The 12,965-nt window shown below is 45.4% G+C and overlaps 1 protein-coding gene across 1 annotated transcript; it reads right to left on the bottom strand.

Annotated features, from left to right (window-relative positions):
• Window positions 1-330: 330 nt before the first annotated feature.
• LHX8 (LIM homeobox 8) lies at window positions 331-12,639 on the bottom strand. The gene is made up of 9 exons (XM_050901104.1): window positions 12,486-12,639; window positions 12,016-12,189; window positions 11,565-11,723; window positions 8,340-8,461; window positions 6,622-6,842; window positions 6,060-6,163; window positions 2,967-3,062; window positions 1,693-1,876; window positions 331-930 (listed from the first exon to the last, which is right to left on the bottom strand). Exons 2-9 carry the CDS (start codon window positions 12,094-12,096, stop codon window positions 854-856), a joined length of 1,044 nt encoding a protein of 347 aa, XP_050757061.1. The 5' UTR covers window positions 12,097-12,189; window positions 12,486-12,639; the 3' UTR covers window positions 331-853.
• Window positions 12,640-12,965: the final 326 nt, after the last annotated feature.

Below are 12,965 nucleotides of genomic sequence, written 5' to 3'. Positions count from 1 at the left end.
ATTCAGGTTCTCCACCTGCTGACTTAAATCACAGTTAAAAAAAAAAATCTATCCTATACATCCACCATTTCCCTCACCCTGCAGGTGTGCACCCTCAGGAGCAGCACTGTTTTGTGTATACTTAAAGAAGTACCTATTTGGGGCATTTCAAGACCCACCTAAGCCCATTAAAGGATTTTAAAAATCAATTGAAACAGATAGGAATGCTCCTGGAAGAGTTCAGTGTAGTGTACCTAAGTATACCAGGGACCTTCTCTTAAAATTGAAGATTCAAGTTAAGCACTTGACAAATGACCACAGGTCAGCCATAAACACAGCAACATTTTTGCTTGGCATGCTACAGCAGAAACTTTATTCAGTTCATTTTGAAAATATTTGCAACCAAAATTTATTTTTGTAAACTCACAGAAATAAGCTTTAACATATAGGCTGTATACAACTCAAATACAGGTAATACTTTTAGCAATAACTTACAGATACAAACTAATGATAAACTACAATTTCACAAAGAATTGTAAACATTTTGCACAATTGTCAGTCCTTTCTTTTAGGCAAAGTGCTCTTTTGATGACAAATAAATTAACACACACATAACTAGAGTGGACTACTTCCAGACAATACAAAAAGGTGTTTAATAAGGCTTGTAAACAATGCAATAGTTATTTATGCAGAATCCATAAAAGTGTCTTGCAGGCTAAATATACTTACATACCTGGGCAGCAAAAATGATCTTGAAAATGCTTTAGATGTTAAATAAAAAGTTAACATTAATATCTTTCCAATGATATTTTTAATACACAATAAATGACTTAAGGTTACATCCTTAATAGCTTATATCCCTGACAGAAAGGAATTAGGTGTGACTTAGTGGCAGTTGTGTCATTGAATGGGGTAGCAAAGGCTGGAGTCCAAGAGCTGTAGGTGAATGAGCTACAAAAACAGAAATATTTACTGGTCAACTTCATCAGAGGTAGAAAAAGATTGTAAGCTAGTAAATCCCATTGGGTAATAACAGTTCACTGGTCCCAGCCACCGCAGCATGCTCTGTTTTCCCTAGCCCAGCATTCACACTCCTCCCGCCCACAGCCCACCTTACACCACTGCTTTGGAGAAAAGCTCAGGCCACACATGCGGCTCAGAGTCTAGTCCTCCCAAAACCTTCATGGTCTCTCCTTATCACAAATATGAGCCAAAGTTGTTGACTTGCTGGGTCATACGACACACGATGACTGAAACATACTTTTGACCACCAGGCTCCCCTCACCATGTGTCACTGTGAGGGAAGCTGAAGTTTTCAGTGAAGTTGCTGGATTGAGTATACCTACAATCCTTGGCGTAAGAGCCAGGGAGCGAGTGGTAAACAGTTTTCATTAAAATTACATATTACTAAAAAACGTGGCATGGATGTTTAAAAGAGTGTTTGATTTCTTATTACTAGTATTCATAGTTTGGAGGAAGCACAAAAATTGGTCTTCATACCCAGATCTTCAGCTATGCTCTTACAGCGAAGGGCTACTGCTTAAAGAGGCACACTTCTTAATGAGGTGTAGATAGAGAGTACAGTATTAAGATATTCTATAAAGAATACTAGAAATTAAAAATCCATTAAGTTTCTTTAATTGGTACTTGGTAAACTGTTCTTGCTACAATCAATAATGATTTTACTTGGATATGCAAAGTTGCTATACCTACCATCCATATAGCTGTGTAGAGCAGTTAACATAGTCCCATCCTGGGGTACGTATGCAGAGTATGCCATTTCTTCTAACATGGGCGGAGACAGCCTGGAGGGCTGAACTGCTGTGACAGGAGCAGTAGATGAATGGTTAGGACTAACATGTTTCTTATGGCGTGCTCTGCAATTTTGAAACCACACCTGAAAAGGGGGAAAAATTTACATCATGTTGATAGATTGCATTCTGTTTCAACATCAGCATAACAAAAACCTCAGAGTTCTAACTTCAGCTGAATTCCGTTAGTTAACTGGGCCTTTAACATAACACTGACAGTCCAAATGAAGAAATACCCATTCTAAGCCTACACGGTGCTTCAAACAAGCACGGTCAAGTCAGGAAAGCTTCTGCAGTGACCAGCAGCCCACAAAGGACAGGCACGGCGAGGGGCTGCACAGCTCCCGGGGCAGGCGTCCTGCCAGGCTGCAACAGCATCCCCAGCCCCGCACCGCTGCTTAGACTGCTGTCCCTGGGCACATAACGGGACACAGCCCTCTCCGTGCCTGAACACTACTGACAGTGAAGCAGGTTTTTCACAGGATACCCACTTTCCTTTTCACATTGAAAAGTGTGCAAGCTTCCCTTTTTTTTTTTAAAGGCTTGATCACAGCTGCCAGATACCTCATTTCTATAGAAACACTCTGTCAATCTTCCAGGCTAGAATGAGCCAAGGAAACTGCAAACCTATTTTTATTTATATAAACATATAAATATATAATTTATATTATATTAAAATTCATATTTATGTGTAAAAAGAGCATGCACATAATGTTTGCTGAGAGGCATCTTCAAGCAAAGATTTGAAGTTTGTCTTTCAGTTTTAGATGGCATGGGTATATATTTTAACTCTAGAACAGATCACCAGATACTCACTTACTCCTAATGCGTCATACCACAAGCCATTTTGAAAAAGAGTCCAGGTCTTAAGAACATAAAGTCAGAAATTTGTATTTAGAACAGCTTAGTGCCAATTTCTATACTACGTAGGCTGAGAAGTTTCTTGCTGGAAGATTATTAATCCTCCACACAAAGTGCAAGATGAATACAGCAAGTTTTCCAAATTAACATGTTTGTTCTAGACCTATTCCTGACTAAGGATGTTGTCTGAAGTTATGTTAAAACTGCCAGATTAGATCTTTTTCCATCTCAGAATAACTCCATGGAGAAAATTGTCGTTAAGCATTTCCAATGGATGAGCATCAGACTGTTAGTCCAGAAACTTAGCACAGTTACCTGTATAACACGCCTGCTCAAGCCTGTTCTTTCTGCCAGTTTCTGAAGCGTTTGTGCATCTGGATTGTTGTCCTGAGCAAACTGTGCTTGCATAACCTGAAAAGGCAAGATAAGAGATTGCAGTTTTTTGCGTGCAGTCCTGAGAGCAGCATTAGAGACTCCTCTCAGAATGTGATCCTACTCCTTGCCTGTTTTTAGGAAGCTGTTGTAATCACTAGTCCCCAGACGGTCCCCAATACATTGGGGGGGGGGGGGGGGGGGGGGGGGCGGAAATCCCCCAAAGCCAAAATACAAGCCCCTTATTATGCTTAACTGAGCTGAGACATTTACCAGAAATGAAAGAAATGAATTCTGCTTGGTAGTAGTAAAAAATGGAGGAGGTGCTCTGTTACGATTGCATTAAAAGGACTGGGGGAGAAAATTCACTGCAAAGCAATTCAAACATCCTTGCGAAAGAAAACATCTACAGCAGACCGCAGCACACAGCATAAGGAAGGAATGAACTTTGATCCACCTCTCTGAACTTGTCAGTCACTATCTGCATCTTGTATTATATGAAGCAACTTAACCCTCTTCTCAGCTGCATGGAGGATGCAGGCAACTGGGAAGCACTTTGTGCCCCATTTACCTTTAACCAACCTGAGGAACAGAGGCTCCACCTTGGCTGATGTACACTATGTAATTGTTCGGTTACACTCATCTTTTTACAGAAAATTGAAGCAAACACTTGTCATTAGGATATGAATTACATTTTTTTGAGGAAGTAGATGCCAACTTGGCCTGCATCCTGAACAGTTTTAGACCCTGTAAGAGTTTATAAGGAAATAAAGCTTCACGGATTTCTGCAGGGTATCTTCGGCAACTTAGTAAACTGTAGTTTCTCATTTCTGGATTTTGACCCTTGGTGGTCTGCAGATTTTGCCTGGCTTCATCTTTGAAGATTCGGACTACTCTCCACATCGAGAAATGCTGAAACTATTTACTTTCCTACTGTTTCATACAAAGACATCAAAAAGCTCAGACATCCTTTTGTACAAGTACTTCACAAGGTGTGTTACTACATGCTGCCATTCTGACAGTCACTTATCCCTCTGATGCTTCTCTTGCTGGAAGTAAAGTCTTATACCAGCATCAAGGACAGGTACAGAGACAGATACACTGAGCAGATACCAAGTGTCATTAAATAACAAGAGGCCCTAAGATCTCAAACACCTGCTGAAGTAGATTACAGTCTATTTAAAACAGGAGAAGAGGGGAACATGGAAGTTTCAATGACAGCAAACGGGAAGAAGCCCCGAATACAGTTCCTACCCTGATGGCTGGGCCTATCTCCCGTTCAGCTACTGCTGGAAAAGAAAGTTCCCTTTCGCAGAAGTTCGAGCTTGATGTCCACAGCCCTTGCCCTGTGCCCTCGTCAGATTATTGCTAATTGTTTTGTATTAACAACACATTCTGTCTCCAGTGACGGCTGAAATAGCAAACCAAGCTTTGAACAACCACATGCCATGTTACATAGCGCTGCTTAAATGCCTCACATGCGTTATTACACCTCAACTTTAGTTTTTCTCAGCTGCTTTCACCACGAACAAGAGGACAGGCCAATGAAACAGAACTCAGACTGAGACAGTAGAAAACAAATGGTGTAGTGGCCATGTGTGACCAGAAATTCAAAGACACATTATAAACTGAAAGCAGGGATGCATAGCTAGGATTAGGTAGAAAGCCGCGGCTTCCTTCCCACTACAGGTTGAAACCTCCAAATGAGGTTTCACCACTACACCTTTCATGGGGAGCTGGCCCTAGTCATGGTGTTTTTCCCCTAGAAAGCTAATTTAAGTGAAGTGGTGACCCAGAGGGTGAAATAACTCGTATTTAAGGCAGTCCAGAGCTAACTCTTGCCAAGGTAGCAACAAGACAAGAAGCCTTGAAAGCAGAGCAGATGCAGGCAACCCCCCTCCCTCCCCCTTCAGGGGGGGCTTCACCCTGCAGGAGGGGTTTCCATTTGGTACGTCCAGACTTCCTAGCTCCCACTTCCCTTAGTCCTGACCTTGGAAAGGAAGAGAACTAGTGGCTGAGCTAGTATAAAGGGATATTGGAAAAACATACTTCAGTAACGCGTGTTCAGGAACAAATTGGACAGTACAAGAATTGCTGCCAAGTACTTCAAATGCACTTTCCCTGTGTTTCACTCCACCCAGCTCTATGAAAAAAGTGGGGTTTCTGCCCTAAAATGTGCAGCATTAAATACTGAAGCTAGGTCTTGAAATATGACACCAAGACTATAATGACTTCAGTCTATTTTTAACAGGCGAAGCTCAAAGACACTTGGAGGAAATCAGCACATGAAGCATTTTGGAAGGACTGGGAGAAGAGGAGAAGGAAGGAAAGCAAAGATGAGTCCCTGTGGACAGTCTCCATTCCTGGTGTACAGAAGTATAGCCAAGACTGCAACATGTGATTTAAAAAGCAAGTATTGAGGAGAACCATCTTAGGAGAAAAAAGGGCAGTCAAGAAATAAATGCGCAACTATTCCCCATCTTCTCTATAATGCAAAGCAAAACAAGAAACAGTCATTGATTGGAGTCAACGCTGTGTTCACGTGAATATAAACAGGAACCCACAATACTTACCTGTTTTGAGAACACAATCCTTTGCAGCCCTTATTGTGCATTACAACAAAATTCAAACTTCCATCCTCTTAATGTCTTGAAGTCATATACAGTACCCATCTTTAGTACAACTCTTCACATGACATAATTCTAAAAATATTTTGTCTTTATTATGTGTAGCGATGTAAATGCCTGATTAAATAGATTTCATCGAGCAATCAAAATAGAACCACCTTTTTGTTTCCACTCTGCAGAATTACTGGCTGCCCCCAGGGAAATAAAAAGCTTGAAGAGTAACTATTTCATATTAAACTGCTGAAGCTAACAAACAATTCCAGAAACATGCTGTGTCTTGATAGTTTATGAAATAGTTTAAAGCATGCAAGCTTTTTCTTTCACCCCATATGCATCCGATTTCCTATCGGTTCAGCACCTATGTCCTGCATAAACCTGAACTATGCAAGTTTGTAGCACTGCCTCTTACCTGGAGTTGATCTGCTGTGAAGCTGGTCCGAGCTCTTTTTGCTGGTTTTGGATGATTAACATCTTGTTCTGTTAGTAATGCTCCTTCCACACTAATCCCATTACCTGAAATATTAAAAAGAAAACAACACCATCTGCTAAACATTCAAAATGATGTTATTCGTAAGTCAGACTGCCCTCCAACAATAACCAACAGTACTTGGCCAGCTGAATTTCAACTTTAAAAAAGCCATATTCTGTTCAAAGATAAATTGACCTGGCACCATTACCCATTACACCCCAAATGACTCCCTTGCAAGTGAGGGAAGGAATAGATCCAGCATGGTGTTTTATCAACCAGATATGCTCTTGCTTTCTTTTCCTTAGGATAGAAAACAAGTTATAGAAACTTAAAAAAAACCTAAAACATCAAATAATTTGCACATTATTTTAATTCAAGAACCTGTGCTTCCAGCCTTAGTAAAGCTAGGTAATTACCTCTTAATAAGGAAGATGAAGTAAAACCCAACAATTTAATTAAAACTAAACCGCAAACATAGTTCTTAACAAAAGCCGTATGTTACCATTTTCAACTTCTCTTTTCAGATTGTCCAACATGCAGTCGTAATGTACTCTACAAAGGACTTTCTCTTCAACCAAAGCAAACTCCTCTCCAGTAGAAAGCTGTCTTTTGCAGGAGAAGCATGCAAAACATGCCAAGTGGTACACGTTTCCTTTAGCCCTTCGGACCCAGTCAGTAGAATGAATGTGCCTCCCGCAGCGGGAGCAGCGGGTGCCATACCGCCTGCAAAAACAAAGGCAACAGGAGGGTGATGGCACAGACACTAACCGTCTCGGGCAGAAGGGTGACTCCGGGAGGGTCAGAGGCGACTGGGATGTGGCAGCGCAGCTGAGACCCACAGCTGACCACAAGGGATGAGGGGACAGCATAATTGTGTTTTTATCGCAAAAACATCAGCAAGTTTGTATCTGATAGCTCAAGGCAAGACCGCTACTGAACTACAGAAGTCAGTATTCTCATAAGGCAAAGAGTAAAATTGAAACATCTTAACTGCTACATGCATTCACAGCTCTTCCTCTTCCCTTCTGTAAAGATAATTACACTTTAAGAAGCTGTGAGTGGGAGATGGAAACAGCTGACTGTTCAAAATTCTCCCAATTATTCAAATATATTTCACATTACTCTAGTGGTAGTCTGAATTATTACATTTAGCTACATCATCCTTCACTAATCATTCAGTGCCCTTCAGCAGAAGGGGGAAAACCTGTATCTTCATAGTTATTTCCTTAATTACCATCACATTATGATTTTAAAAGAAATTCAAATATCTGCAAGTATTTACATTACTACGGTAGACTGTTTCTCTTTGAAGAGGAAACTAGCCACCAAGATACGTTGATTATTTAGATAAGAATTTGTCCTGAAAATCTTTGCGGACTCGTAAGTTCTTTTTTTGAAGTCCCACAAAACTTTGTTTTTCCAGAAGTTCACAGTATACAGCCTGCCTCCTCCCTCTCTTTCAGTGTCAAAACTGACTAGCTGAACATAATCCGTTCACTATGCAGGTGAGAATCCCATAGTTTGGTCTGGGGAAGTACTAGCAATCACACCAAAATTAACAGCAAAAATTTTTGCTACTTTCTGGACTGAAGATTTTGTGTCATGAGTACTTTCCATGCCAACACAAATAAGTAATATTCTTCCTTACAGGGTTAGACCTTAACCTTGAAGAATGCTTCATGTTCTAAATCAAATTGATCGGAGAAAGGTATAACTGCTGAAAGCTTCTTTTCAAGATCACAGGATTTATTCTGGGTTGGTTTTGTAGTTCCATGTGATACCCTAAGTCTGACACCAGAGGAGTGCTAGTCCAAACAGAATACCATCTCAACTCTACCTTGTATTCTCAATCTGCATTACCTAAGGATGATTCTTTGCACATACGATAGCTTTACAACCTTACTGTGGCAGGGACTCTGACTTACCTCCCCCCCCCCCCCCCCCCCCCCCCCCCCCGTGCGTACAGAAGTTACTGTATAAATGCAGTAGCTATGCATAACAACGGAGCGCCAGAGGGCAAGACTCAGTAGGCAGTCACGTTAGACAGACTTGGGGTTTCCCAAGTCCCTCTGCAAGAGATGTCAGAGTTTAACTACTGAAAATAAACCTAGCAAATAAAAACCAAAGAGCCTAAATGTGCATTTTAGTTGCAGCTTAAGCGAAAAGTAACAAGCAAGTGTAACATGTTAGCTAATAAAATGATATTCCTGTATGATATACCTGAAATAATCAAGTTTGCAGAAGATATCTTTATCTTTGATGTAACAGCTGGTATGCCTTCCTAGAGACGTTCTGCAAACACTGCATGAGAGACAGCGCACATGCCAGCAGAGGTCGTTTACCTGCAAAAACACAAAAGAAAAATACCCCTCAATGTTTGTGCTACCAATATTACAGTTCATATTTACAAAAATTGTTTTTTCCATCCAGACAGACAAGGCCAAAAATTACACGTACCATGATTCACGGAAAATTTATCTTCAAGGCAAAACATTTTTCCTGTAGAACTACATGCATATTAAGGGTTAATTAATTTGATGGAGGTCTTCAGAATAAGCTTTCATGGTTTTGTAATTAAAAGCACCAGAAGGGGAAGCAAGAGATTCAAGTTCCACGTAGATATTTTGTGCCCGGTTCTGTTCTCATAGCATTAGAGTAACAGAGCAAGTTTTGGCCTCACATGACCTTGGGAAGGCAGCTAACTTACATACTTTTATTTCCCAGTCTGTAAAAAGTCCTGCCTAACAAAGAACAAACTTTGCAAACTGATTTGAAATTTAAAAATGCGAGTATTGAAAGGGGAAAAAAAAAAAGTCTGTCAAATAGAAACACACCATGAATCACATCTTCATCAGCCAGGTTTCTGTTAAAGCAAAGTTAGCGAACAGAGTGTGAGTTTCAAAATTTCAGCAGTTGTTTTAATAGCAAATTCAACAATTCTTTAACATGTAATATCCATAGTGAAACTAGACATAGTCATGGAAAGCAGCAGAAATCAGCGATTTTGAAAACTCGCATATAATTTTTTGGCAAATAAATTGAGTGCAATTATTTTCATTTCTTCTTTCCTATAAAGAGGACTCTTTGTCATGCAGACATTGTGCATCACACGTCATCTAAATAACTTCAATAATTTGAAAACCCAGGACTCCCAGTGACCATAAAAATTAAGTAATAACCCTCTGGATAATCCCATGCTGCATAGGAGGAATTCTGTAAACCAAACAATGACTAAGTTTAGATTTCTTTTTTTTTTTTTTTCTTCATTTTCTGAGCCAATTTCTCATCTCATACCAAACAGCCCATATATTGCCTATGGCAAAGCAGCAGATTTGAGATAATCCAGGATGTGCCTTTCATCAGAACGCTGCCAGACAAACCACAGAGAAAGTGAGGTATTGACTCCAACACTCATGCTGGAATCACCCGTTTCAGTCATTCTTCAGGTTATAACTTTACAGTTTGCAGTTGCCCAACGCCCTCCCAACTATTATCCTGGTTGGCAGCCATCTTCCCATACACTGACAAATTTACAACGCAATATAATGTGAAACTGTTGATAACAGCTGTCACCAAATCGATCCTCCCAAGTATTTCCTAAAACGGCTGCACTGCAGGCAGACGCAGGGCAGCAGCACCTGGGCCAGACCAAGCCTGCTCAGCAGTCCCCCCGTGCGAAGGCTCCCCAGGCGACCTCCACGGGGGCCCACCCCAGGAGCAGGAGCCCCGGCGCAGGCGAGAGGAGCCTGCACCCAGCCCGGCCACTGGTGCACGGCACTGCAAGGCGCGAGCTGACATCCCAGCCACGCAAAGCTCATCTCGCTGCCCGTTCTCCTCGGAGGCTAACGCTCTTCCACAGAACAGGACATCCCGTCGCTTTGATAGTTGTCCCATTTCATGTCTCCCGTCTCCGTTCTTGCTTGCTAATTTACAGGGCTGAAGTTGGAAGACATACTGCTGATGATCAGCAAGATACCCGTTTACCAGCACAGATTCCTTTCTCTCTCTGCCTATGCAGGAAGCAGTAACAGCTAATTTAAACTTAAAGCTAAATCATTTAGAGGTCTTTTGCTCCAAGCCACGTTATCCCAGTTCAGGCAGGAGACCGCAAGGATCAGTAAATGCGCTACCAGAATGTCACGGGAGTTAATGGGACTGGAACCAAGTTCAAGTTAGCTCTGCTCCCAGTCCTACTGCACTATTCATGTGCAAGCCCAGCCTGTTGCAAAGATGGCTGGGATTGACTAGAACAAAAGGTATATAAGCAGCTCCCCCACACCTGCACCTACCCTATTTTAAATGAACACTAACCCAGCATACACGTTCCTTTGACCTCCTCACCCCAACTGAGATCTAAGCAAATGATCTAATAACAACACTGAGATGTCTTCAGCGGTGTTACCGACTTTCACTTTGCAGGGTAGACAATAGCTTTAAGGCTGCACCTAATGGAATCAAGTGACTTCTAGCATGGTTGTCCAGTCTCACTTTTGAAAGGAGAGAGGGCAAAAGTCTGATCCAGGATAATTTTAGTGGCTGTAATACAGAAGGAAAATAGCCCTCCTCCCAGCCACATTAACACTTTATGTTTAAAGTCACATAGTTTTGTTTGGTTTTAAGTGATCTTACTCAGTCCTGAATGCTAAGGCTAGCAAAACTACTCTGCACTCACACAGCTCGTTTCCTTCACAGACATTACTAGGCCACCTTTTACAGGAATAACTTATTTCCACGTTTCTCAAGAGGCACTTTTTGCTTTGAGATTCACGACATCACGCTACAAGATTTATTTCAGCTAATAACAAACGGGTCACACCGCCACCGCTTAACCAGGAGCGTAAAGCGCGGCAAGGAAGCTATTCGTGTCCTGAGCCATTACTTTTCTTCCCCGCTCTCCCCTACAGCACGTCAAGAAAACAGAATCCCAGTGCAGAAAAGCGTTACCCAAAACACAAGCGGCGACTCCGTTTTCCTCCCAGGCCCGAATCGCACAGACAAGCGCGCAACTAACTCCACACTTTCACATGCTCCCGTTTCCGCAGTAACTCCGCTCGCAAGCCGAGGGGCACGCCGTTCGGGGCGGAAAGCGGGGTAAGCCACCACGACGGCACAGATGCCGACAGCTCCGGCGACAGCGGCGCGGGAAAGCGGTTCGGGAGAGCCGTGCCGGGAGCGGGCGAGGTGCCCCGGCGCCCGCTGCCCGCTCGCCGCGCTGCCCGCCGAGCCCGGCTCCCTGAGCCTCGCCAGCCGCCTCCGACGGCCCCAGCCGTCCCGGCAGGCTCTCCTCCCCCGGGCGCCAGCCGCGGCACCGGGGCAGACGGCGCCGTGCGAGCGGGCCGGGCCCCGCGGCCTCGGCCAGTCCCGCCGCACGCCCAGCCACGTCGGTGGGGGGACGCCGCCGCCGCCCGAGGCCAGGCGGCCGCCCCCCGCGCCCCCCGCTCCTACCTTCAGCAGGTACTTGTCCACGATCTCCAGGCCGCAGCTGCTGCACACGCACTTGCTGGGGGCGCAGCCGGAGCCCGAGGCCATGGACCGCGGCGAGGAGGAGGGCGACAGGGCGGCGGAGGAAGAGCAGGAGTCCTCGTCGGCCGCTGCGGGGCTCGCCTGCGGGGGAAGCGCACGGGAGACGGCGGTCAGCCGCCGCCAGCCCGGCCCGGTGAGAGGCGGGGAGCTCCGCGCCGGCCCGGTCTGCCGGCACCTGCGGGGGCCCCGCCGGGAGCCGGGGTTGCTGCGCGGGGCCCAGCGGAAGGGCCGCGCCCGGGGCCGCCGGACGCCAGCGGGAGCGGCGGAACCGCAAAGCGACAGGAGCGGCCGCCGCCCCCGCACCGGGCACGGGCACCCCCCCCGCCCGCCCCCGCTGCCCGCCGCCGGTGCGCTCGCTCGCCGCCCCGCGCACCTTCTCCGAGGGGCCGCCGAGCGCGGGAAGGTCCTTGTCCTCCAGCCTGCAGACGAACATCGGGTCGCTCTTCCAATACATGGCACTGCCCTACCGCATACCAGCCGGGCTGCGGGCGGCGAGGCGCGGCGAGGCTGCTGCGGGCACCCCGCGCCAGGTCTCTGCTCTCAGCGCCTGCAGGAAAAAAGTTTTGTTTTCGAGTGGGTGGGCCCCGCCGCGCGGGGACCTGCCTCGCTGGCCTCACCTCCTGCGCAAAACCCGCCTTCCGCGCATGGCGGGGTCCTTATCTCCGCCAGCGAGCCCGCGCCGGGTTTTGTGCGGGGGGGGGGGGGGGGCGGGGGGAACCAAAACCACCACCACAAAAAACAGCAACGAAAAAAAACCCAGAGGATCCCCCCCCGCCCCGTTTGTCTTCATCGTTTGCCACAGCTTCCCCCCGCCGCCCCAGTCTAAACAAAGATTCGAGTTACATCTCTGTATTAGCAAAGAAGACAAACGCGACGGAAAGCGAGAGTACGTGTGAACGGGAAAGGTCTTTCCACACTGCCGAAACCCAAAGCCCGAGCGTATTCCTGTAGCGTAGGCTCACAACTCCCAAATCTGCCTTGCTGCTTCTACTCTTGCTCGCGCCTCCGAGATCCCATGATAAAACCTTTCTCATTAAGCTAAAAAAGGAGCATCTGAGCTGCCCACAGGCCGTAGCCTTACTCCGGTTCTGAAATCAAGCCTGAAAGACCACGGATGTTGCCGATTAACATCGGTGTCTTCGGTCGCGCCGTGGACGGAGGGTGCTGGGAGCTGGCTGCCCACAGCTCCCCGGAAAACTAGAAAATTTCTTTCAGCGGAGGGCGGCCGTAGGTTACTGGCACGCTTTTTCCACGATTACAAACCTTGCCCGCAGAGTTCCCTCAAACCAAATACTGCTGGTGTTCTCGGGACATTTCAGGAGA

Source organism: Gymnogyps californianus, chromosome 8 (assembly GCF_018139145.2).
Source record: "Gymnogyps californianus isolate 813 chromosome 8, ASM1813914v2, whole genome shotgun sequence".
Taxonomy (NCBI): domain Eukaryota; kingdom Metazoa; phylum Chordata; class Aves; order Accipitriformes; family Cathartidae; genus Gymnogyps; species Gymnogyps californianus.
Note: the sequence above shows the minus strand (reverse complement) of the source record. Positions and strands in the feature narration are given on the sequence as shown.